At 37.7% G+C, this 27,427-nt stretch overlaps 1 protein-coding gene across 6 annotated transcripts; it reads left to right on the plus strand.

Annotated features, from left to right (window-relative positions):
• Positions 1 to 1,111: 1,111 nt before the first annotated feature.
• On the plus strand, positions 1,112 to 27,423 carry CCPG1 (cell cycle progression 1). 6 transcript variants are annotated; one of them, XM_082322696.1, is made up of 12 exons: positions 1,112 to 1,222; positions 6,013 to 6,084; positions 12,242 to 12,356; positions 13,336 to 13,415; positions 13,599 to 13,806; positions 18,004 to 18,258; positions 19,125 to 19,136; positions 21,644 to 21,682; positions 21,795 to 21,916; positions 22,999 to 24,398; positions 26,391 to 26,479; positions 27,263 to 27,423. In XM_082322696.1, the coding sequence occupies exons 2-12, from the start codon at positions 6,025 to 6,027 to the stop codon at positions 27,268 to 27,270; spliced, it is 2,388 nt and encodes a 795-aa protein (XP_082178822.1). In that variant the 5' UTR covers positions 1,112 to 1,222; positions 6,013 to 6,024; the 3' UTR covers positions 27,271 to 27,423. The 6 variants fall into 6 exon arrangements, with proteins under 6 accessions (XP_082178822.1, XP_082178817.1, XP_082178818.1 ...); XM_082322691.1 differs by having other exon boundaries at positions 26,391 to 27,423; XM_082322692.1 differs by lacking the exon at positions 19,125 to 19,136 and having other exon boundaries at positions 18,004 to 18,278; positions 21,652 to 21,682; positions 26,391 to 27,423.
• The last annotated feature ends 4 nt before the right edge of the window (positions 27,424 to 27,427 follow it).

Genomic DNA, 27,427 nt, shown 5'->3' on the forward strand with positions numbered 1-27,427 from the left:
GCATTTTTTTTTTCTCTAGGGAGCGAATTAGTGTATGACAGATACTTCTAAGTACGTTCATGGAAAGTGCTCTAATGCTGCATTGATGAGCGTGTGGTAAAACTGCACTGAGTAAGGTACCTCCCTTAGCTGTGCTGAGCAAGCCATTCCAAACCTGCTGTTCTTCAGAGGTGCAATGAAATCTTTTTTTCTTTGTTTCTCAAGCATGTAAGAGAAGAAGAAAACATTTAAGTTGCTAGCTTAGATAAAACTGAAGTAAGAAATTTTGACTTTTCCTTTACGTGGTTTATTAATGAGGCCTGTTGTTGTCTCCTGTTTATTTTTTGCACCAGTATTGGAGCACTGTTGGGGCCTAAATCTCTGGGCTTCAGGATCTACTCTGTTCTGTGCCCGTTGATGAGATGTGGCCTAGGTGCGTGGTGGGTGCAGGAGCTGCCCTACCCCATCGCGAGCGGCTCCCGGGAAAGGACAGCTTCTCCAGAACCAGCATGGCTGCAGGCGTCTGATTCCAAGCCCGTGCTGTTGGGAAACTTTACAAATGAGCTTATTCACAGTCATCGGAGTTTTTCCACCTGCCCAAGATGAGAAGTTTCGAATATTTCTAGTCCATATACTGCACTTTTTTGTTTGTTTGTTTGGGGGGGTAGGGTGTTCTTTGGTGGGGCTTTTTTGTTTGTTCTTGGTTTAGTTTTTTGTGTGTGTTTGTTTTTTCCCCCGAGTACGAGCATTATTCGCGTGTAACGGAGCGCGTCCCTTCCGAGCTGCTTGTCCCTTTGCCCGGTTATCCTGTGATCGCATTTGAAAAACACTCCCTCCCCCAGGGCCCGCGGGTCCGCCCTGCCGCCCCGCGCCTCCTCCGCCCGCAGCTCCCGCCCAGGCTCAGGCCCAGGCTCAGGCCCAGGCCCAGGCCCGGCCCGGCCCTACCCGCTGCCGCTGTCCGGGGGCGCCGCGGCCGCTCGGCCCCGAGCCCGGCGGCGTGGCGTTGCCATAGCAGCGGGAGCCCCAGGGGCCGCCGCGGTGCACGCTGGGCGCTGTAGTTCGGGGGGGCGGGCGGGCCGGCGGGCGGCGGCGGGGCGCGGACTACGCTCGCCAGGGTGCTGCGGGGCGCCGCCGCCGCGCGCAGGCGCGGCCCGGGCGGGTCGGTGTTGTTTTTGACGGCGTCACTGGCGGCGGCAGCCGGCGGCCCCTCGTCGTGCCGGGCCCCGCTCGGGGCCGCGCTCAGGTAGGCGGCGGGACCGGCCGGCGGGGGGCTGCCGCCTTCCGGCCCGGCCTCGGCGCGCAGCCTCCCGGGGAGCGCGGCGGCCGGGCGTGCGGAGCGGCTGCCTGGACCGGCTGCCTGGAGCGGGGCAGAGCCCGGGGGCCCTGGGGCCGCGGCAGCCGCTGTTGGTCGCAGGGAGCGAGTAACCGGGGCGCTGCGGGGCGGCCGCGCCTCTCCGTGGCGGCCGAGCGGGCTCCGCGGGCGGCGTTCCCCGCCGTGCCGGCCCCGGCCCCGGCCCTGGCCGCTGGCGTTTGCCAATTTCCTTCTCTTTCATCATCTGCCTGTGTCTCTCTGGCTGATGCAAGGTGTTCTGTGTCATAAGTTGTGTTGCTGTTCTTTCAGTGCCCTGGCACGGTGCCGCCTTCTGTCGCAGGTGCGGTAATAACACCTGCGAGGGGGAAGCGGTGGGTGCTGAGCCCGGGGCGCCCGCCTTTGGGGTGCGTTGGCCTGGCTCTTGGAAGCCACGCTTGCCTTGCTGGAAGTCGTAGCAAGGAAATAGCCTTTATGGGTTGTTAAATATATTCATGAAGAAGAATGTTACTTTGGGGAAGAAATTATACCGCTTAGTAGAAATAATAGACTTGCATGAAAACCCTGAAGTGTAATACCACTGTAGTGTTTTTATTTTTGCTGTGCAACGAAGAAGCTACTGTAGAAGAGAACAGTGAGTTTTTACTTGGAATGACAGCGGAGCAAACTCTAAAGAACACTGGTTCCTATCGGAGCCTTGTTATTCACCTTTTTCTTTGTCAACACTTAGTGAGTTTTTTTTAGTCTAGGAAATCCTCTTTGAAGACGGAAGAACTTAGGGGTTTGTTTAGACTGGAACAGTTATCCTTGCCGAGACTGGTATTTGTTCTGCTTCACAGTGGATAAATAGGATGTAGTATCTCATATTTGTTTTTATATAGATATATGGCATAACTTGGTATTATATTATCAACAATACATATGGCTGTAAACTTTTACACCTTATGCTTCTGGCTTGCATTTCACTAAGGTTAGGAAAGTAGTTCACACTTCTGATTCGCTGCCCCCTTCTCCCACCCCGACCCCCCCCCAATACGTAGAGGCTGAACTCTGAATATAATCGATGTTTATTTTGTCTAGATAGAAATTTAAAAAGTGATGTTACTGAGAGCATAGGACATTTGTGGGCCTAGGATCACCCTTGCAGTTTAGACTGGAGTATAGAAGAACTTGAACTGTAACTTCCTTCTGAAAAATAGTGGTAATAAAGGTATTTAGTGAGAAGCCAAACCAGTGAAGCTGCATGTGTGGGGGGGTGAGTTTTTCTTTTTTTTCAATCTTTCCTTCTGGCTTAGCCTGACGTAAAGGAGATGTGGAATACTCTACTGTATCCCTGCTGTTATTGGACTAGAACCCATTAGCGTCATCTTGATTTGTTAGGAAGTTTGCAGGCTTCATGTCTGTTGAATTCCTGCCCAAAGCTACTTTTTTTTGTTAATAGCTTGCATTCAGGAAGACAGTGCCAACTGTATCCAGCACCTTTGCGTGGGTAGGAAAAGCCTCCTGGTTCTTAGAGGGTCTTTATCATTTGATGGTGCAGAATACAAGCTGGTGAAGATTTTGTGAGTAGGTGAGTTTAGCCATTGGGCTCAGATTAGTCTTATGTATTTCAGTTTCCTTAAGGGACTGGATTTGACCTTAGATTTAGTTATGACTATGTGTGTTTTATTAATCTTTTACAGAAATAAGCTGTTTACTCTAGCTGTTGATTGAAGTTTAGGTACACTGAACGTAGGTATTTTTTTATTAAAGCTTTTTAGGCTGTTTTGCTCTTTTAGAGCTAACTAATTATAATTAATAAAATGCTTTACTTTTGATAACTGTTTTACTCATGTATGTTTGCTGAATGTGCTTGTAGGAATATAACAACCCTAGAGATGCCCTTCAGTCTGATGTCATGCTATCTATCTATCATCATTTTGGTAAATTTAGCAGTTCTGTCTGTAAACCTCAAATGATTTTTTAATTATTCTTTTTTATTCCATTCTTTTTCTTGATATTAAAAACTTTTCTATTTTGGAGATTGATCCCCTGTATACAGTTAAATATGCAGTATTAGTATAATATTCTGGTTGAATACAAGATATGTAACTTTTAACTCAAGGCCATTTATCAAGGCCAGCAAGTAATAGAAAATGGTGATGGTTTGTCTGCTTGTTCCTCTCTTTGTTTTTTTAATTTTTTTTTTGATTGTGCTGATACCCACATAGTTAGGTCCTGAAGCTTTTGTTTGGGAAGGGAAGACAGATGTTTAATGCTCGGTGGAGCCTGAGGCCATGGTTGTGTGTTCAGTAGAATTGGTTTTATGCGGGCCTGAATTACCTGTCAAGTCTGTGATCTGGATGGAGAGGGAGAACACGGTAGCATTTCTGTTGAGTTAGCCGGGGCCCATGAGGCAGTGCTGAGTTAGCTAGAGGAAGACAAATGTTACAGTATCTAGCAGAGAGTCTGCCGTTAAAACTTGCCCTTTCAAGATTTGTAAATGCACTTGTATCAACAGATTTTTTTTTTTTTTGGGGGGGGGGGGTGTTATATATTAAAGGATTTGCATTATATTACTTCAGTGTTTTTCATCTAGCACTGAGATGCACTAAAACTGGAATTGCCATGCTATGAAACCACAGCCTGAACTTCTTCCACAGTGGAGATCAGACTCGCTAGTAAGGACTGGGTAGTTGCCTGTACTATGTTTGCCCCAAACTGTATTTTTTGTGGTTACACAAAAAGCTTGGTTTTCAATGACAATAAATTTGGTACTCTTGTGATTGCTCTATTCACTGAACTGTACAATAATTAAATGGGAATGTTTTTATACTGAAGAGAATTCTTAAAATATAATTTCAGATCACCAGTACAGTTTTTGCAACATAGCCAGCGATGTTTCTGATAGGTGGCAAGTTCTGGTGCTGGTAGTTACCGTCCTCCGAAAGGAATGCTGCTGCTGAATGCCTGGTCAAATTCAAAATAATTTAATGACAGCATGCAGATGTTATCGTCTCATGAGAACTCTGGAACTCGGTCTTTGCCATTTGGGCATTTGTTATTTTGATGATTGAAGAAGTATGATTTAAAAAAAATCATGATTTAAAAAAAAAATTATGATCGAATACAGTATGATTTAAAACAAAACACCTCCCAACCCCAACCCTGATGTTCCTTAGCTGAGATTCCAGGAAAAGCACTAATGAAGGAAGAAAAAGATCTAAAGGGAAATGACAACCATATTCAAAGTAGGGCTTTATAATAAATGCAAATCCAGTTTCTCTGTAAGTTTGATACCTAAGTTGATTGTTAGTGAATATTTTTGCTTTATAAACTGTGGTTGTGATTGTCACTATTGCCTTTTTCACAGAGGAACCCCAAATATATTAGTTGAAGTCGATGAGGAGAAAGTGTTGTATTAGAAAAACATAGGATAACTACCATAATATGAGACAAATGTTTACTGTATTTTGTGAGAAACCTAAATGGAATTGGAAGTTTCATATTTTGTTGTGCAAATTTCTAGCCACGCTGGCATATTTAGATATTCTAATTCAAGGTTTGTGTATGTTTTCTGTGTTAACAATCTGGGAGGAAAGACAGGATTGATAATAAAGTAGAGAGTAAATAAATTTAAACAAATAGGTGCTTTTTTCTGTGTTCTTACTGGAAGTAACTAGGTGTGGGAAGTAAAGCAGATGTCTGAAGTTCTCAGAACTCTCTGCTTTGTCAATATAGTCATCATTTTGTAGATGATATAGGCATTGAGCCATGATTTCTTTTGCTCTTTTATTACAGTGGATGCATAACGTAACACATAATTGATTGGAAATTGTTCTGGTTTTGTGAAGTTCTTTTTCCCCCAAGATAAAGCTGTAGTAAATTTTATTTAACAACTTGATATATTTTTATTTTAAGGAACAAGAAATGCATTAAATTTCTTTTTAAAGTCTTTCTGTTAGTTAAGAACTTTAAAAAATAATCTGAACGTGTAACAATAATGAATACTCTGTATTCCTGGTACAGGAGAAAAAAAAAAAAAACAGGCAGCTGCAGCCAGACAGCTCTCTTCTGAAAATAACTACCAAAGTCATCTGGTAGTATTGTAACAAGTAAAATTTGTACTTCAGGTTTTTTCATTCTGTTTTTATACTCTCCAGGTACGCTCAAATTTCTTCAGAATTAGTATATTTGAGAGTACTTGAAAGGAGTGAAAGAAACATGAAACATTGTTTTGCCCAGTAGTTGAATAAGTTCCAAAAGATCCTAATTTGTGTCTTCTCAAAAAAAACCCCATGGTGTTCTTCTTGAATAAACTGTAGTTCCTGTGCATGTAACAATTCAGAAGTGACTTCACCTACTGAAACGTGTCTTAAACAATGATGCTACAGACAAATTTTAAATTTGATTATTGATTTATTGGGTAGCCTTGTGAGTGTGTGTTTTAGCTAGTCTAAGAGCTTTTGGCTGGCTAAAATAGGTATGTACCTAGCAAAGCCATATTTGCTCCAAGTATAAAAAAGATAATAGGAAATATGTACAAAAGAATATATTTTCTTTCTAAACTTTTACTCTATTTTTTTTAATTCCAGAATAACCATTTGTGAGTTAATGTAGTGGTCCATAACATCATGATTTGGATTCTTCTGGGTTTTTTTTTTTGTGTGTTGTTCCCCCCCACCCCCAAAAGAGCAGTGAAATTACATACCTTGCATGTTAAAAGAATCTACTTTTACTTGCAGTGTGCTTTGAAAATGTCTGAAAATTCCAGTGACAGTGATTCATCTTGTGGCTGGACTGTCATCAATCATGAGGTACCCAATCTCAAATTAATAAAGTTCTGTCAGTTTAAGACTACCCATATACAGTAAAATATTATTTCAACTTTTGTAGTCTTTGTTTTGTGTGGATCTTGCATATCAACAGAGAATATAGGAGAGAGATTTATAAATAAGAAAACATAAAAATACTGTTTAAAAATGTGTATACTTTACTATAGCTGATATAAATTTTGTTATTTAAAGGAATAATTTTTTTCTACAAAGGTTTTACTTGGAAGAATTGCTAGAATTCTAGTGAGATGCTCTCCTCTGTTCCATCTTTCCTGAAAACACTGACATTCTGTGTAACTTGTCTGTTGGTGCTAATATATATCTTCTTTTCCTTCCAAATCCCATTCCCCCCGCCCCCCCCCCCCCCCCAAAAAAAAAAAAAAAAAAAGGTTGGGAATGATGGGCAGGAAAAATATCTCATACAGAAAGGAATGATTCCATGATTTCTCCAAATCTTTTCTACCACTAAGGTATCTGATCCTAGCTTCAACAGTTGCTGTTTAGGAACAGCCTTCTGTCCTTACATTCTGTCTTTCTTATGAAAAAAAATAGGATAGAGACAAGTTTATGCTCAATGACTAGACTATTAGAAGAAGGCACTTTCAAGGCTCGTGTGAATGATATAGTTTGTACATAACCGACTGCTTTTGTTCCTGACTGGAACAGTCTATGTCTTTGAGTAGAGCCTCTGAGCTCAGAAGGTTGAGGACTGGCATAAAGACATCTGTGAGTTGTGCTGCCTCTAATCTTTTGTATTGCCTCACTCCGCTTACAGAATGCATAGGCAGTTTGCAGAAACATGTGCATAGGCTTGTTGGGTCTTATTTGCACGATTGTAAGCCCTTTCATTTATGTGGAATGCTGCTCTTCATTGAGGAGGAAAGATATGGGGAGTTGAGAGGGTCTGGGGTCTCCGGAAATCAGCAATGTTGCAAAGACTAGTTGGAAATCCCTTGGAGAGGGTTATATTACAGGAGTATGTAATTATGTGTTCCATACCCAAGATGCTGAAGTTTTCCCAGGCTTTCTTGCCACAAGTGGAATCTGGGGGAAGCTACAGTGAGTAAAGGATTGCCAGCATTTTATTAGGTTTATTGGGAAATGAAGGTGATGGGAGGGCAGGGCAGCTCTATTCCCATCTGTTCTGTAAGGTCAGGAATGAGAAGTATAGCCTTCTCAGAGCTTAAAATGATGATTGGTGAGGGCTTGTCATGTGTATGCTTGGAGGGTTTTGAAAAGTGTAACAGCCTGAAAGGCTTGGAGGTGGTAAGAGATTCTTCTGTGAGAAGGATTGAGCTTTGAAGTGACTTTCTTTTGTGTTTTCCAGGGACTCGCAGCAGCTTTTAGCACAAGTTCTTTGCAATTCACGCTGGAATCCTGGGTTTCCTTGGCCCTGTTGTTCAGGCAGGAGAGTGCAAGACATAAAATATGTAGAAATAACCTGGGTGTTGGCGCCTTGTGGAGGAGGAGTTCATGGCAGTGCAGGACTGAGCTAGTGGCAGCAACTAAGAGAATGTTTTGGGTTTTTTTTTTTTCCATTAGGCAAACTGTCACTGAAGAGGTATCTTCCATAAGGAAATATCCAAAAGCAATCTAATTATTGTGTAAGGAAGTTGTGATGGTAGACTGTGTGGCAGCAGGTGGAAAGAGCTAACAGACTGTGTGCAAGGCAAAAAACTGTTCTTGGTTCAAAATACTTGTCTTTTAATACTTATTCAGTTGATATGTGGAGCTCTATCAAATTTGTATGGCTTCAGTTGTGTTTCTGTCCATCTTTCGATCTCTGCTATAGCTTCATTTATTAGGCATACTTTTATTTGGGATGAAATGCTAGATTTCCCTCATTCTTTGATCAAGTCTCGGGGTACAGCTATTTGTAAAGTCACTATTATGTCTTGTAGCCCCGGTTTAGTTTGTGTGTTTGTTTCCTGTCTTCTGATGTTTGACTAGTTGTATAAAGTGACAATGGCTTTATTAAAACAAAAGTAATTTTTAATTCTTAGTAGAATAAAGCTTGAGACAAAAAAAAGCGAAGCAATTAAAGGTCTGTTGGGATGGGATTTGTTGTTGCCTAGGTGTCTACAGGGTAGGCATCTGAATCTGATGCTGGTTTCTAAGTTTGCATTGTATGGATTAAATCAATACAATCGGTGGACTCTAGAGAAGGGTAATTCTCATGCTAAGGTCAACATTTATATTTGATCAAATGACTTGATGTATTGACTCTGCTGACTGTATTGATTGTAAAGGTGCCTTCAAGAATTTGCTCAGGTGTAGACACTTGAAGTTAGGTAAGATTAATGTTTTATCTTACTTTTCCCTAGCAGTGAACAAGGCAGGCCTAAGTTGCTCAGAGACTCTGAGAGGCCCTATCTATTAGTGTGGACCTCCAAGATACTTTTCTTCTTTAGTCCTGAGGACTTTTGTCTCTCTTCAGATCTTGGCTGATGTGTTGGTGTAGTATGGGGTGCGTTTTTTTTTTTTTCTTTTGTTTTTTTAAGTATTTAGCATTGTCTTGTAAACTGAGCAGGTTATTGAGCCAGAATTCTCAGAGCAAATTAATTAACTATTTTCTTGGAATGCCACTTACCTATTGGCTGTCTGTCTTCTTGTTGCTTGCCCCAAAACATTTTCAAGGAACAGTTCTTGAGATATTTCATTCATAGGAGGAAAACAGGAAATAAGGGGAAGAGATCCTGGGTAGGGATCAGCTCTACCTCCTTCACTGCACACTCCCTTATTTGCAGATTATAATGAAAATCTGGGTAATTCAAAAGGGAAACCATTACAAACTTGTGATTGTACTCAAGTTTTGAAAGCTCAGTTCAGTTTCAAAAGCAAGAGATATGGTTTGTGGCTTATATATAAATGTTAGGCCATGGTTTCATTTCTGTTGGTAGCAAGGAGGTATTTAAGAGGTGGTTAAAACTTCTTTTCCTCGTTTTGGGTTGGATGACAAGTTGGAAATCCTGCCACCAAAAGAGAAACAGAAAACTCACTCCAGTCCTCAAGACCAAGTGGGATACAGGAGTGCACAGGCTGCTGGACTTTATGGACTTCTAATAAAAGTGAAAGGATTTAGGAGTTGGCTACAACAGCTGGGTTACTTAGCTGTGAATTGCAGGCTTTATTTTCATACTTGGGATTGTTATTTTACACTGTAACTGAAAATGAAATATGCAGTCTGAATAAATTAACGTAATACAAGATTATAGGAAGGCAGGGATTTGTCTAGCCAAAGCAGAAGAGATTTCTGTGGTGTAGATCTTTTCTGTTCCCAGTTATTCTTCCATGATAAAAAGAAGTAAAACCATTCTTTTCAGGGTGGGAAAATACTGGTGTTTAAGAGCTCCCATTATTGGTGTTCTCCTGGCAAGACAGCTTTGCATCTGAGCATGAAGAAAGTAGAATGAATGGGATGGCTAGATACCCGTCGCACATTGGTTATCCAGGGAAGGGATGGCATGTGGATTACTGTATACTTTGGGGAAATGATTTGAATATTTAGGAAAGGGATAGAGCTAAGGATTAGACAAATTTGGAATACCATAGTATTACTTCCTCATGTATTATTGCGACCTGTATTGATGATGACACAACAGAATCAGTTTCTGGGTTTGTTTTGCCGTTTACAAAGGCACTGAGTTAAGAGGGGCAAGAAATGACAATTGGCTAGATTGTGATTGTGGAGAACTGACAGCTGTGTATGCTGAGTATCATATCTGCTTTGAACAGAGAAGTGATGCTGCGTATCGTCGGAGTACTCTTAAGAAAGGACTTGCTAATTTTGAGTAGAAGTGTAGGAAAAAGAGTGTAATGAGGAGACAATATCCTTTCTCAACCTCTTTGCTGTTGATGAAATGGAAGGGTGATGAGGTCTAGCAACAGATTAAGTGAATCAGAGAGTTCAGACATCCACACCTGACTGCATGTGTTTAGAAAAGGATGGCTTACCTTGTACTCAGCTAGCCTAGTTTCTTGGTATTTTAGCTAAAATTTTAATCTGTTTTAAGCTGTATTCCTGATGTGTGCCTTGTTGCAGAGCCTGGGCAAACTAAATTTTTGTTATTCTTTGTCGTCTTCACAACTTAAGAAATGAAAGTAATGGTTCTATTACACCAGAGAACAATTGTCATATATTAAATCTATATACCTATCTATAAAAGCCAACCAAGCCAAAACCAGAAATAATTTTGTATTTTCTTTCCTGAGATTTCACTCAGATTTTAATAAGTTACTTATAATTGAGTGGTGAATTTCTGCAAAACTTTTGAGATTAAATTTGTGATACTTTTGTAGTCAAAAGAAAAAAATACAAAGTATTTGTCAAATTACTAAAGCAGTTAATTTTTGAAGCCTTTTAAAAAGGAACATAACGTTGTAATGTGATTGTAGAATGTATCTTATGCAACTCCTTTTGAGGTATGTAATCTTTCTGAAATGCAGTCTCCTCTTACAAACAAAAGCGTACATGTTTGCTTGAGTCCTGAAATGAGGCATCTAGGGAAACTGATCTGGAAGAATTACTACTACTGTAATTTCACACCTGCTGTTGCAAAAATAACTATCTCTGTTTACAAAAACAGCTCAAGTTATTTATGGATCAGAGTGACTTAGTATTTTTCAGTTATGTTTTGCATGTTATGGTTTTCTAGTAACCTGTTGTGGTTTAACCCCAGCCAGCAGCTGAGCACCACAGGGGTGCTTGCTTGCTCCCCCCACAGTGGGATTGGGGAGAGAATCAGAAGAGTAAAAGTGAGAAAATTCGTGGTTTGAGATAAAGACAGTTTAATAGGTAAAGCAAAAGCCGCGCACGCAAGCAAAGCAAAACAAGGAATTCATCCACTCCTTCCCATCAGCAGGCAGGTGTTCAGCCATCTCCAGGAAAGCAGGGCTCCATCACACGTAACGGTTACTTGGGAAGACAAACGCTATCATTCCAAATGTGTGTCGTCCGTCCATCCGTCGGTGTGTGTCCCGTCCCCCCCCCCTTCCCCCAGCTTTTTATGCTGAGCATGACGTCATGTGGTGTGGAATAGCCCTTTGGTCAGTTGGGGTCAGCTGTCCTGGCTGTGCCCCCTCCCAACTCCTTGTGCACCCCCAGCCCACTCGCGGGTGGGGTGGGGTGAGAAGCAGAAAAGGCCTTGGCTCTGTGTAAGCACTGCTCAGCAATAACTAAACCATCCCTGTGCTATCAACACTGTTTCCAGCCCAAATGCAAAACATAGCCCCATACTAGCTACTGTGAAGAAAATGAACTCTGCCCCAGCCAAAACCAGCACATAACTTTACTTGTGTTCCATCAGTTCTTTTAAACAAAAATTGCAATATGAAGATTAAATATTTAGAGTTGTCAACCATATTGCTTGCCTTTAGTGCCCTGCAGTCTCTGGGTGTTGTCTGTCTTCAGTTCCTGTTTTGCTCTGAGGTTGTTGCTGACTGACAGCTGACTAATAACTAAGGCTCCTTTCTGGCTTAAAGACAGAAGTCCAATTTAGAGATTGTGTAAATATTTGTTTTCCTGGTGTCAGAGATAGACTATTAAAACAGCCATTCAAATTTGCTGACAGGAATTGAGATGGACTAGAGTTAGACATATTTTTTCCTGGTAGTAGTACTTATTAGAGTTCATGGTGGTACTCTTGAAGTTCCATTTTGGGGAGGGTGTGTGTATTTGCATACAATACATGGACATGTGTGCAAGAGTTAGATCCCATTTGCTCATTGCAAATGAGCAAACTCATTTGACAACCTCCTCTGTTTGTCTAAATTCTATTTAATAAATAGGTCTAATAAAGCTAATAGAAAACAGTTATTTAAAATACTTAGCATAGTTGTTAATTGATGCCTAAATTCCGCCCCCCCCCCCCCCCCCCCCGAATTGTCCTCCTCTGCCTTTTTTTCAATCATGGTCATAACTATTACATGCTATTACATGCTAACAGTTGTTTCCCTCCAGTTAATTACTTGGTATTTCTCTAGCTTTTCTACGCTTAAAATCTTCTTCAGTTTTAAAGGTGGTTATTCTTCTCTTCTGTTTTTATTATTAATGTTCTGTTTTCTCTGTAACCCTTTCTTTCTGCCTTACTGATGGAAACCCCAGTAACTGTGATGTTCATTTAAAACTCTTCAACTCCAGGGTTCTGATATAGAGACAGTGACTTCAGAAAATGGAAGCACAAATGATAACCATGAGTTTGTTTCGGAAGAATATGTTTCTTTGCAAGAAGACGAGCAACCAATTGATTTGCAAGGTAAGATATTAAAAGAGGAGCAGTTCCATAAAATAGGTAAGTGTCTGTTGTAGCATTGGCACAAAATTAGTATTTTTACTAGAGTTTGTATACTTTGTAGGCCTCTGTCAAAGTACTTGCTTCATCAGTGTTACGGAAAATACTCAGTCATCAACTTCATAGAAGTATTTTTTCTTAAATAGATGAAATTAGTAGAATGTCTTTCATTTTGTCAATCCTTTAGATGTGTTATAGTATAGTATGCACTGGTGTTGGTGGAAAATAGTTTATAGAAGTGCTATTGATAAAAGAAATTTACTATATCAAACATTCCTTAATAACGTCATAGATTACATCATAATAACTTCAATGCTTTTACACCTAAAATATAACATTGTGGTACTGTGTTAGCATTTCTTGACTTGGAAGTGTAAGTCTGGTGCATATTAATATAATGAAAATCCTTCCACTTAATTACTAAATTTAATGCTCAATTTGTTAACATTGGTATGAGAACATAGATGTGACAGGTTCAGTGTGCAGCTGACTAAATTTCAGCTTGGCCATGTTTCCAAATTCATAACCTCTCCTTGTAGAAACAGGACTGGACACTCAAACTCCAATGAATATCTGGAAAATATTTTAATTATCCTAGCATCCAAATGTACTGTGGTATCAACTTACAGTATAGTGTTGGTTTTTGTCTAACTGTGCTTTTCATTTATAGGTTACTTGCAGTATGATCAGTATGAGCATTTGAATTTAAGTATCCTCCAAAACATTATATTACATAATGACAAATTGGAGTCTGATGTTTGTTAGAGGAATATTGAAAATGAGATTTAGTGTGTTTTTAGAAAACCTTCCCTGATATGAGTAGATAATAGAAATCTGTCACAATTATATATATTTTAATAGTATATGAGAGTGGGCATAATTTGTGGAGTTACTGGTTTTAATCTCATGTTTGTTTGTTTTTTTCCTCTGTTTATTTATATAGCTCAGTGCAACAATGATGGAGAGATACCAGTGGCAGATAACTCTCTCTCTGCTTTTGAGGAAACTCAGGCAGTTCCAGAGGTAAATTACGTTACGTTATTCAGAAGCTTCTGTAAGCCCCATCATGCCAAGCAATGCTTTGAAGGCATTAAAATAAAGATACTGATTTTTCCTTTCTTTAAGGCATTAAGGATTCTTGTTATTTTTTTAAACTACTTTATATTGTATGTGTCTGGATAACTTTTATATTGTCCATTTCCCTAGGGAAAGAAAGAAAAAATCCCTGATGATGCGTCCTGCATTGGAACTATTAGCGATGATTCTGACATTGTTACACTTGAAGCTCCAAAACCAGACGAAACTCAAAGTCAGGAGGAAGGTCCAGCTGATGGTGAAGAAGCTCAAAGTTCAGAGGATTTTAACATGGGTTCCTCCTCTAGCAGTCAATATGCATTTTCCCATCTAGAAACTGGTAAGAGCAATAAATTACTAAGCATCTGTGTGCAAAAATGTCACCGGGGGGAATAAATCTTTGCTTAGGGAACCTTGTTTGTGTGAAGAGGGGAAAAAAAATTGGTCTTGTTGAGTACATGTCCAAGTATTTGCAGTCTCTAGGACAACTCTGGCCCTAACTCTAAAACTTTGTGCAAATGCATGTCTACAATCTTCTTATTTGAAAGCGTTCTCTCCCATTAAGTGTTCACTATTTTAAATAAAAACTAAATTTCTAGCATATTTTGAAGAATTAAAATGACTTTTAGTTCACAGAATTATACGTTTTCTCTTGGCAGTTCTTTTGGCTGTTATGGCGTTGGCATAAATAACTAGCAACTGGGAGAGAACTCATTTTTGGGGCCATGAGGACTAATTGCAGCATAACTACAAAAACTTTTCACTTACCTTCATACTTAACGTAGAATATATATATATTTTTTGGTTTTTTTTAAGATACCCCTAGTACCTGGCAGAAATGCAACGCATGATATTCGGGAGGAAGGATATGAATATTTGGCCAATTAAAAACAAACAAACAAAACCAAACAAGAAAACTTACTGTTGTGTTACTCTTCTCTAGTTCTCTAGTCTTCCTTCTTAATTCTGTTTGGCTGCTTATTTGTAATCTTTTCTGCTCTCTTTATTCTCTGTAACGCTTTTGTGTTACTGACTTTTACCTTTCAAAGTAAGGTTATTACAAGAGCAGGATTTTTCTTAAAATACTGTTTTATCTTAGAAGTAGAATAAAGCATTGTTAAAGGCTTATGTATCTGTATAGTATCTGTTGGAATCAGAAAATGACGGCTTAGCATCTAATTATGACCAGTGATGATTCGTAACAAAGCTGTCGCCTTCTTTAAGTCTTCTAGATGACTTGACTTAATTTTTAATTTAAAATTTAGTTGACTTTCTTTTTTCTTTTAGGGCTGAGTTCTAAAAATGTTTTTCTTTTTCCCCCCCATGTTTTTGTACACAAAAGTCAGTTGGCTGGAGAAGCTGAGGAAGATTCCTGATTGTGTAAGGGGATGGGGAAATGAGGTGAAAGAGCATGTGTCTCGCAGTCTTCCTTTCCAAGGTGGTGTGATTAAATTTGATCAGCTTGTGTAAAGCTGGTTGCTTATGGCTTGCATGGAGTGTTCTTAAAATTATCAGTAGCAATCTGACTTGATCTTAGAGTAGTGATATTCCAAACCCGATGCTGAAAGCCAGTCCTCACGGAAGGATTTGGCTAAGCTGTCACTGTTTTATTTGCTTTTTTGAAAAATGATAAACTTATATGTAAATTTGGAATGGGCATCAGTAAGCACTGTAATACCTTTTAATATGTATGCTTGACCATTTAAATGAATGGTTCTTGTTGGATTCCAAATCTACGTGTGACTGGCAAAAAGAATTTCTTCCTTCTAACGTAAGCTGATTTCAGCATGGTCTTTAGTGCTGTGCATTTGATTGACCAAGTATTATAGAAAATGTCTGGAGTACTTTTGCATTTATTTTAAATGCCAAAGTTTTAGCAGTCAAAATTTTCATGCCACTTTTTGGCAATGGAAATCTTTGCCATCCACTTCTTGATGAGTTTTCTATTGCGTTGGAAAAGGATGAGCTTCAGATATTCCTAATATAGATGCTAAAATGTTCTACAAGGATTTTCTGCCACTTTTATTTGCAAACCAATTCCTGTTTAGGCTGTCTTCACCATGCAAACAGAAACATTTTAATATTGCTTCATGAATGAAGTTAACTAGCAGAAGCACTCATATAGTGAAATAAACTGCATCTAGGCTTGAGATGTGTCTGTGCAGAAACACCAAAGAAAACCACATTCCTAACTGACATTGTTAGTTCGTCTGGTGTCTAGTGTAGATCTGACACTTCAAAATCATAGCAGAAGCTAGAATTTTGGACTGCTACTGTGTCACACTTTGTTTCGTTTATACTCCTTTTTATCCTGTGAATGTTAGAGTACAGCTTTGTACTGAATTCATAGAGCAGCTGTAAGGCCATGTCATTCTTGCCTGGAAGTGTAGTGCTGTTGACAACTTGCCAGTAAGTGCTTATGAATGGCTCTAAGTGTCGTACAGCTTTTTCTCCTTGCTTTCCGATTGTCTATTTTTTTTTTTTTTCTTTCCTATACTTTGCTGTCCAGTGTCTATCAAAGAATTTCCCACTTGGCTAGAAGCAGCTTGTTCCTTAACCAATTTTGTATTCCATGTGTATAAGCTTCTTTGGTTGTTGTTGTTTATTATGAGCCATAATAACACCCGTCTTATTAAGTATGTCCTGTATAATCCTTTATAATGTCTGACCTCTGCATTCTAGTAAAAATACCTCTCTCCTGACTAAATGAATGCTTGTCCTTATTGTCCAGGATTGTGGAAGTATGCATCTGCTTAAATGACTGATGCTAAAATAGTGTCCTTTTCTGCCAAGCTATATAAATTCCTTTAAGAATCTGCATGTCAAGTAGCTGATTAAGTGATTTGTCTTTATTGCAATGTCTGCTTGGTCAGTCTAGTTTGACTGACTAAAATGGATTATTTCTTTTTTTTTTTTTTTTTTTTTTTTTTTTTTTCAGTAAGAGGGGAAGTTATCTTTCATTATCTGACCTGTTGCTTGTCCACGGAGTCAGAAATTAGACATGTATTGCAGCTACTAATTGGTAGTCTGGTAGTCTTTTGGGGGGTTGATGCAATCACTTCTATGAAGTTGGAATTTATTTTCAGTGAAGAATCTTAACTGGTAATGCTTTTTATAGATAATGGCTAGCACTGCTTGGCATTCTTGTCTATTCAGTGATGTGTGCATGGCTTTGCTCAAACAAAGGATTTTCAGTCATGAAATGTTCAAGGACAGTAACTCTGTATTTATATTTTTACATTTGAGTGATGATCTCTGATACAAGATGAACAACCATATTTCTAGAAGGGGCATTACCGTTGTGTAATTGCAGGCATCAAATTTAGAACTATCTGAGCAGGAGCACTTCGTCATGTGCTGGAGGCTTCATTGATCACATCGAATCTATTTCAGGCATGTGGATTAGGTACATGAACATAGATATTTGAAAGTTTCTTTTTCACCCTGCTACTGCTTCCCCTTTATATTTGCCTTACACTTGAAAATGATGCTTTCAAAGGAGGGAGATTAAATAATCATTACTTACATACTGGATTATATAAATTTATTTACAGTACATGCAGCAAGCATTTGTTCCACAAGTAGCAACAAGCAATTACAGTTCTGTTATTTTCCCCGTTAGAATATATGGCTTTTGGGCCATAGGAACATCAACATACAAATGGTATTGTAAATATCAATAATAAATACCATTTTACAAAAATGCTATAAAAGATACTTTTTTTTTATGGTTAGAATTTGTTCTTATCTCAAATCTTGGCCGATTCAATCTTCCAAAACATCAGTCAGGTAATGGAAGTGTTCTGGATTCAGAGTGTGAGAGATGGACAAACACAGAAGCACCTGAGTGGTTTTTTTCCTGTGCAGTAGTGGTTGAAAGTGGCTTTTTTGAAAGGTGGGTAAAGATGTTAATAGGTAGTATATGGAAGATATTAAAAGTAAACAAAATTACATATTTAAATAAATTTGCAATGCAGAGCTTTGTTTCGATATTTATAATACCTACGTTAACGGAACTTTAATGGAATTTTGTCTACAGCTGCAAGTAGGTCACAGAATGAAGTTTTTTGAGAGAATATAATAAAACCATGTCTGTCTTTTAGGAAGCTTTCTTTAGCAAGCCTTTCTGTTGCTCTTTTGTTATGAAATAGTTCAGTTTCAGTATCTGTAAGAGAAGGAGAACTGAATTCTTAACCTTTCTACTTCACAAGAATTTGCAGAGGCAGTACATGTAGGTGCTTTAAGAGGCTGGATTGTCTGAAAGAAACACTTTCTAATGAGTGAATGATAAGGTATGGGGAAGTTCCATAATCTTTTCCTTTTAAAAAAAAATGAATTTCCAACTTTGGAGATCAAGCATTCCTTGTGTAATATCCAGCATAAACTATCACACTGAGAATTTTTGTTTTGCTTTATTAATGTTCTCTAAAAGAAATGCCAAATACATTTTCCATAAATATGATGGATTTTGGTACTCAAATTGATTTTTAAAGCAACAATTAATGCATTTTAACGACTGTTCTATGTTGGTTTTCAGTTTTTTCATCTCAGGCTAGCAATGGTGAATCAAGTAGTGATGAAACTAGTAATCAATCCAGTCCCACAGTACGAAAACGTCGGGCTAAGAGGAGGCTGATCTCTAGCTCCGAGGCTGAGGGTGGGTCACCTGCTGAACCAGAGTCTGAACCTCCCAGAGAAGAGCAGCACAAACGCCAGTTCAGTAGTGGCCTTAACAGATGCATCATACTAGCTTTGGTGATTGCAATCAGCATGGGCTTTGGACACTTCTATGGTGAGTTTATAGAAGACAAAGTACATAGAATCAACATCTTGCATAACAAATACCATTTTATTGTGAGTCTGATTTTTTTTCTTGTTCTCTGCTAACAATCTAAACCTAAAAACGAGAAAAAGCAACTGCTAATGTATGGATAATATAGGGAGGCCCTTCAGCAGTGCAATTGTATTTAATATATGCTACTTTAAAATTAAAGTAAATAAAAAGAAACTAATTTTGGTTGCCCTTCCAGATAGAAGTGTCTTGTTCTCATAATGCATTGTGTACCCCTTCATTTTTCACACTTTTTCTCTTGAAATAAATTTGTGGTAGTGCTTATCGTTCCTAACAAGCATTCACAGTTATTTCAGGCTTTTGTCCCATATGTACTCATCTGGTAAATGTAAGAGCAAGGCATGTTTTTTACAGGAGTGCATAGTACCAGTATTTTTCTCTCTCCAGTGGAGAAAACTACGCTGCAGTTGTCCTTGCAATTCCAGAGTGGTTTATGGAATCCAGGATAGCAGAAATTTTTCTGTGTTCAGTGTGTTGCCTAAAGTTAAGCACTACACAGATTGTTACTACATTTAACAAACAGCAGAACTCATTACAGATCTAAATCTGCATAGTGCAATCCTGATCTTCTAAGATACACATGCTACAATAAAAACGATAAGAGGGCATTTATTTTTAATAGTAATTTTTCCCGAGTCATTTTAATTTTATATGAAAATGTGCCTTCATAAGAAGACTTGTGATTCAATTTGAGACTGGGAATATGATTCTAATTGGATTTGATTTTGACTGATTGTTAGGGGTATAAATTTTGACATTTATACTAATTTTCACTTGAGACTGATTTTATTTTTTTTTGTTCTTAGGCAAACCTGAAGGTAAGAGTCATGAGTGATGTGTTGTGGATGCTGTGCTTGCATTCAGATTTTCTCTTTAAATTGTGGGTGTGTATGTGTACACATAAAAAATCAAGTCTTAAGAATTACTAGTGTATGTGGGATTATAGGAATGACTAATCCAGTCATATAAAATACTTTTTATTTAGCAGCTGCAGCTAGTAGTTGCTGCTGTAAAAAACTGGTTGATGTATGTTGGCATGCTAGAAGCAGAGAGGACACAATGGCTAGACCAGTCTTTGATAGTGCTTTGTGGTGGTAACTTGAGGTTTCACTTCTGTTGATCATTTTACTCTATTTAAATTGGGGTTAATCATAAATACTACCCTTTTAAAGAACTTTGAGGTCTATGGATGAAAAATCGATTTTTGGAAATGTACTCAGGGTCATATCTTTATTAAGGGATTCAATTTGACTTGTTCATTCATTGAATCTGGACCTAAATAAAAATTGTCGTCACTGATGACAGCGCTGACAGCATTCTCAGCAGAAAGAAGGCAACTCTGTGTGGCGTTAGTTTTTGCTTCTTCAAGTGAAAGTTCTTCATGGTTATGTGATAACTAATCTTTCTACCACTAGAAAGGAAATCAAACCCTGCTTTCCATCTTCCTGTTTGGTTGGGGTTTTTTTGTTTTTGTTTTTTAAAAATAAACCACAAACTTGCAAAGAGAAATCTGTCTCCCTAGAGGACTACTTTGCATTTTTGTGAATCAGCTTGGAATTAATCTTTTTCACAGCAGTCTTTTAATACTAGACTAATTGTCCTGTAAGAGGATTGGAAAAGGTTACTTTTTATGAAATTACTTTCTTTTTTTTTTTTTTTTTTTTTTTTTTTTTTTTGGTGTCACTATCAGGATAGTGTTTTCCCCTTAGCTAGAGCTCCAGGACCCCTTTAAGACTTTTAAAGATGTAGAAAGCAACTAGGATTAGGTTTTAATCAGTAACTGTATCCTAATCAGTATTAAACTGAGTTAGCTGGCTTTATGATGCTTTAAGAAGGAGATCTGAAAGAGGGCAAGCTTTTCCTGTATTCTAGGAAAAGAGGTAACTGGGAAAGCTAAAGTTAGGAAGCCCTTGCCAGAAGAGTGTGTCCTTACGGACATTTAGATATTAAATTTTTTTCTTTAACCGGAATCTGCAAAAGGGAATATTGTTGTAATGCTAGGGATTGGGATAGATTACTTAAAGAATCTGAAGGATACTGTAACTTAGAGTAGCAGCTGGAAACACAAACCAATTACTGAGGAATGGCACCTCATTATATGCATTATCAGTGTCTTTGCTACCCTTTCCGTCTTGCTAAATGTCATTTTTGCTTACTGTATTTAAATTATGATCCTTGATAAGGAGAGAAACAGAGTTTAAGTGTTTTTCTGTAATTCAGGTTCCTCTTAACATGAACCCTTTACACTAAATGATGATTTTTCAGAGGCAGTCTTCAGATTCTTAGGATCAATGGACTTCATCAAAAGTATCTATAAAACATAAATATGAAAAACAAATTTACTGTCAGTATACTTAAATTCACTTATGCAAGCATGTATACTTCCAATAAGTGTTTATTAGGACTCTGCATGCTTGAAATCATTGCTGTGAAAACGTTGCTTTCCCTTAGCTGAATTGAACTATTGAGGCTCAACTTGGTTTAATAGAGCATTGTCTGTTTTTAAGTTATTATTTGACAATAAGTTAAATAGAAATTGAGAGCACAAGAAATTCCTCAGTTTAATAGTATTTATAGAATTTCTTCTGTTTAATAATACCCCCCCCTTTAAATACAGAAGTAGAACTCTGCATATGCTGCATTAGTTTTGAAAGAAATACCTAAAACTTGCTGTTGCCATCTTCTTGTAGAGTCAATTCAAGAGAATCTTAAAAGCAAAGAAATGAAAACTACATCAGTGTTAGGATTTACAGAAAATACGTATAGGTAGGGAAGTACCAGCAAAGAAGTTTTACTTGATGGAAAAAATTGGTGGCTAGTACAATGAAGATATTTTTTCAGAAAAACAGAGTCTCTCAGCCTTTATCTGACAATTGAAAGATAGGATATTACTATCTTCAGCCTTCACTCATGGATAAAAATGACAATATAGGGTCTGCACATACTTGCTGCTTTGTGAGCAGTGTGTAATAGTGTTTTTGCACGAAAGTTTAAATAATTTGTTAATATCCTCTTATTCATGTAACTTAACAGTAAAAGTTGTAGTTCTGAAATGCATAATGCATGGACTAATGGTCTCCCTTTTATTGTGACTGGCTTGCATGTTACTAAAAAAAACTACAGAAAAAAATCACATATTCTTTCCTGCATAACTTCTGTTGTTTTGTATCTAACTTATTTCTATGTAGTGTTCCAAAATCCCTTCATTTGTTATCATCGGATAAAAGACAGCGAATTTTGGGGTCTGTTTGAGAAATTGTTTATCATTGGAAGAAACAGAATCAGTATGTGACAATCTGGTCTTATAATCTTTATTTTGTTACAGCTAAACAGTTACTAGTAAGTACTGGGCAGAAATTGCAAGGTAAGAATGCTTTTGAATTTGCAGAGAAAATGAAGATGATGTTTAGGTTCGCCTGTTTCTCTAACTACTTAATGTAAGTCAGACTATCAAAAGGAAGTTTTTATTTTTGTAGGTACAATACAGATCCAGAAGCGTCAGCAGCTGGTGACAAAGACACGTGAATTAAAGGATATGAAAGATGACCTTTACCAGTGCCAACAAGAGCAAGGAGATAAAGTCCATCAAAAAGAGCGGGTAGGCATGAGTTTAGCTGGAAGTCATTGGGTTATTCTGTCATTATGTGTGTAATTTACACAAAGTGAAATTAATTTATCACACAAATCCATTACATTTTTTTCTTTCGTAAGTTCTTTCTGAGAATATAATTTTTCTTTCCCCTGAATTCTCAACCAAGATTTTGTATTTTGATCAAATTTGTTATTGGAATGTGTTTAAACATACTGGTTTTTATATATGTAGTCTAGGAGTTATCTGGACACAGAGACTGTCTCTTTCCCTATGCCATAATGCCAGGTTGTCATTAATGAAGACAGCTGAAGTAGAATATGCTGGTGAAAACCTATTACAGGTTGAATCTACAGGTTTTGTGAATTTGCTTTCTAAATTGTCAATGGTTATTAATTTTTTTTTTAAATACTTAACCTGTACTTTTAGTTGTCTACTGTTAGATCATTCAGAGAGAAGATTAGGGAGTGCTTTGTGCATGCATGTCTTTTTTTTTTTTTTTTTAAAGTTTTCTTTTAGGTTGCTGATAGCACCATTTATACATAACTCAATATGTTTAGTTCTGGAGTTTGTTAAGGATGCCAAGAGACTGAGGAGATCCTTTTGTGTTAGGATATAGTTACGTGAACACGTTTTCAGCAGCAAATTTGGTTCAAAATCAGTTCCTGAATTTCTGCCCCAACTGTTGAATGCCCTTGCTTCTGCTAATGTATTTGGTTTTGTAATCTGTAAACCCAGTTTGGTGAACATAAATCAATAGCAAACATGCACATTTTCATTTCCTTTTAAGATGGATCAATTCATGTACCCAGTTTGCTATCCTTCAGCTAGTTAAACCAATACAAGCAAGGGGTGATGACCTCTGGTTGGAAGGGGGAGCCTCTCACATGGTCTTTGTTGCCAAGAAAGTGTTTGTGTGTATATCTGAGATAAACAAACTAGCTCTATTTTTGCATCTTGCTGCAGCATGTGTCACTGCATCCAAAATAAGTAAACTCTGTCTGGGCTACCTTGGTCTTTCATCTTTCTAGCTGAAATTGTAACAATTCTAATTGTAGTATTTTTGCTTGTTTTATTTTTGTTTGTATTAGTCAATGAAGGGAGATCTTGCCACATGTTTGACCTCTACTGAGGTGGAGAAGAAATCCTTTGAATCTCAAAAAAAAAGTCTTGCTGCAGAAAATCAGCACTTAAGAGAATCTCTAGAGAAGGAAGAAAAAGCTTTGGCCTCACTTCAGGAAGAATTAAGGAAGCTAAGACAACAAATTAGAAACTTAGAAGATAAAGGTACTAGCACTGAGTCTATTGTAATGGAAAATCAGAAACTAAGGGAACATTTGGAAGAGGAAAAGCAAAGAAACCACAACTTTCTTAGGCAAAAGGAAACACTCTTTGCAGAGGCACAGATGTTAAGGAGAGAACTGGACAAAGAACGGCATGTTACAGAAGCTCTAAAAAAAGAACTGGAACAGTTAAGTTCTCATCAAACACCTGACAATGCTGATGACGATACATTAAGAGAAAATCAAGAAATAGAAACTCTGCGAGGAAGACTAGTAGAACTAGAAAAAAAGCTAAACTTTGAGCAACAGCGCTCTGACTTATGGGAGAAGCTGTATGTTGAAGCGAAAGACCAAACTGAAAAACGAGAAATGAATGAAAAGGGACAAAAGAAAGGTGCTAAAGGGCAAAGTAAGACTAAAAAGAAGTCAAAGGAATCATTTTTTGGTTCAGTTAAAGAAACTTTTGATGCTATGAAAAATTCCACGAAAGAGTTCGTAAGACACCATAAAGAAAAGATTAAGCAGGCTAAAGAAGCAGTGAAAGAAAACCTGAAAAAATTCTCTGATTCTGTAAAGTCTACGTTCAGACACTTCAAAGATACCACAAAAAACATCTTTGATGAAAAGAAGAAGTCAAATGATAAAAGACATGAGGCAAACAAGAAAGCTCGAACTTTTTACCGAGAACATAACTCTTACGAGAATCTGAAGCACATGCCTTACAGGGGACCTAACATGCCAAAAGAATTCAAAGACAGAAGAAAGCATCAGTCTACAACATTTGAAAAAGATACATATTCACAGAAATGTCTCAATGATCCTTTGTGTAACAGAAAACATCAGTTTGTCCTAAAGGGCTGCTCTGGTATTTTTGAATGTGCTCATCAAGAATTCATTGGTCTCTTTAACAGAGTATCAGACCCTATCAGGGTGGATGAATTTAATCGGCTAATGAAAAAGTACTTGCAACAAGTTGTACATAACTTTCATCACTGGAGAGAACTAGAAAATTTTATCAATAAATTTTTTCATAATGGGGTATTTATACATGACCAGATGCTGTTCACTGATTTTGTTAATGATGTCAAGGATTACCTGGAAGATATGAAGGAATACCAAAATAATAATGAAAAGGTTTTTGAGGATTTGGACAAATACATCTACAGATACTACTTTCATTATGATAATTTACCCCAATATGGACCCAGGTTTGTTTCCATGTTTCCTGAACTTGTTAACACAATGAAGTAGTCTTTGTAAAGACAACTAGTGTCCTTGTTCTAATAGGTGGTCTTGTAGCGTGTACATATATGTGCATATACATATATCTACCACAGAAGACTTCCTGAAGGACTCAATGGAAATACTAGATTGCGTTATATAAAGTGGATCTCTAATACCTTATATATAAATTTAGTGGGGGCTCTTAGTTTGTGAGGCGTTACAGATCCACTGTACATAGCAAAACTATTATTTCTACTGAGTTCTTTGGAAAACTGTAATTGCAAGTAGGATTACTTTAGACTGAACAGCTATGATTGCCTATCTGATGGAATGAATAACTAGCTCAGAACAAGCATTAACTAGGACTTCCTTCTTGTCCTTCCCTGAATGAGAAGGTTTTTGGACATATTTGAGTAGTTTCAAAGTCCTGTTCTGGCAGGTATATTCCCTGCTGGCTTTTCAGGAATTTCACTACTCTCTTGTAGCTTAGTATAATACTGAGTTAGTCTGTATGCCCAGAGCAGAGCTACTCAAATGGCAGGCTTTAGTTCAGACCCGGACTGTATTTTGTTCAGACTTGCTTACAAAGGTCCTTGGCATGGACTGTTTCCTACGTTACTTTCGTGTATGGAATGGTATTCTCAGGGCTTCTACAGAGCAGCCGTGGTATGCTGCCTGGCTGGCCCAATGGAGCTAGATGTGGTGGACTGTGTCTACTGCAGTGACTTTGATGAAAGAAAATTAAGCAAGCAGCCTTAATACATTGTGTGGAACTTGTTCTTTCTAGAACACTTATGTATATTTTTTTATGTGGCTTTTAATATCATTGCTATTACAAAATTGGCTATATAGTCTCTTGTACTAATGTTTATTCTGATGAGGTAAGAAAAAATGTGATATACTAACTAATTTATAATACACAAGAAGTTGTCCTTGTAGACATAACAGAACTTTTCCCTGTGCTGGTCTTTAGTGCAAAGCATATTTATTATTTAGATCAAGGTGCAGTTCTTCAGTCAGGTTTCTGTTTTGGACTTGTATTGTTTATTATTTCATGTGTTTTATTGCAGCAGGAAGTTTGAATACTTAACTACTTTGGGGTTACTAAAGATTATGTGAGGTAGTGCTTTCTCTTACTAAAAGTTGAACCGTGAGGATGATACTCCTGTTATCAGCTACCAAGTCGCCTTTTTAATGTGTAGTTTTGGCAAACACATGACATAAGTTTTATCTTTTTATTTATAGTCCAAGTACTTCTTACTAATTTATTATTAAAATGAAGGGGTTTAAATATTTAATTTTTGAGTACTTTAATTCAGTTTGCAGAAAAACAGAATTTCAAATTCATTTACTGATAGTATTATACAGATGTTTGTATGATACTGAGGATGAAAATAGCCTTACCTCAGTAGGCTAGAGATGCTAGTCATATGATAACAGCATGGAGTATAATGGGACTGTTTGCATCAAAAACTGCAACAGGTGAGCAGCAGTGTTTTGTCAGTGCCCCCTGTCTCTGTATAAATGTACTTACTGTACAGGAAAACCTCTGACGTGCCTATGTTTACACAAAGCATGCTTTCCTAGGGGTCTGGAAAGTTTTCACTATTTTTATAGAGCAGAATGTGATCGAATAACTGAAAAATAGATTGAGACCTCACTCAAGCATCACAGTAGGGATAATCAAACAGCTGTTTACCTGGCTTTATTCTAAAAATAACTTCAGGCAACCAGCTGCAGAGCATTTTTATTCTTAGAAAGGATTTATTTCAAATATACCAACTTACTGGTGATGATAAACCCCACCCCCATTCTGCTTATAAGAGGAAGGACTACTTCTTAATACTAATTTTGTTTTCTTTTCAGTCAACCTCAGCATGTTAAAAGCTGTTCTTGACAATTTAATTGTGTTTCAAAATGTTTTTAGAGCGATGCTTTCATAAGAGTAGTAATAAGCTTTTGTTTACTCCTTGCAGTCGACCTAAAAGGCCTTCTTTTACACAAACTGAAAATTCCAGACATGAAAAACAAGCTCAGAAGTACCACCACCGTAATAAAAGAGAAGGTAAATGGCATAAACATGGTCGCACTAATGGAAGACACATGGCAAATCTTGAAATAGAATTGGGGCAACTACCCTTTGATCCAAAATATTGAGTAACTTATGGTAAAAATAAGATCAGAATTAATAATTCACATCCTCTCCAGAAACTAATTGTTTTTCAGCAAAGCAGCAAGATGCAAGTTTTTTCTCTAAATAACTTGATTTTTACACATTTTTGTTAAAAGGCAGAAGTCAAGCTTTCTAATTTGCATATTCTGTACTGTTGCTTTAACTGTTCTTTGGAAGTGATGATAGTTTGGGTGCCAGCAGTATTGTTACAGAAACTAGGCATGCAATGACTTGTGTATGAAAAATATGCTTAATTGCATTCCATTAGCGTAGTTCAAGCTTGAGTCATGCATAATGTACCAATAATTAACTCAGATGTTTGATATACTAACTTCATCTCATCCTTCAAAAAATAGGTCTACATTACGGTAATGTATTTGTTAGTGTTTTGTAATCTTATACTTGCTTCTTGTCTTTGAGGGGGTTCAAGAGCCTGTTGAATTGTGAAGAATTTGCTGTGCTGCATTCTAATCAGCTTGCTGATTTAAGCACTTGAAATGTCTTGCATATCTGCATATTGTAGAAGAAAAATAAAGAGACATTGTGGATAAAAGTCTTTATTTATAAAACAAACATAGCATAGCTGTACAGTTCTATAAAAATGGTCCAGTCTTGTCTAATTTCTTACTGTTTAAGTAGTCCTATGGTAACTTTGGTCTTCCTGATGTTTTCTAGCATTGTAAGGTAGGTCAACACCCCCACCCTACCATACTGCTACTGAAGCTGCCTTCACGAAGAGACTAATCAGACTTCCCCATTTGACTTACCCGGTTTCAGACTCACTACTCTCTCCTTTCTGCAGTACAAGATCTTCTAAGCAGAGTACTGCTATGCAAAACT

Source organism: Platalea leucorodia (genome assembly GCF_965183815.1).
Source record: "Platalea leucorodia genome assembly, chromosome: 9".
NCBI lineage: Eukaryota > Metazoa > Chordata > Aves > Pelecaniformes > Threskiornithidae > Platalea > Platalea leucorodia.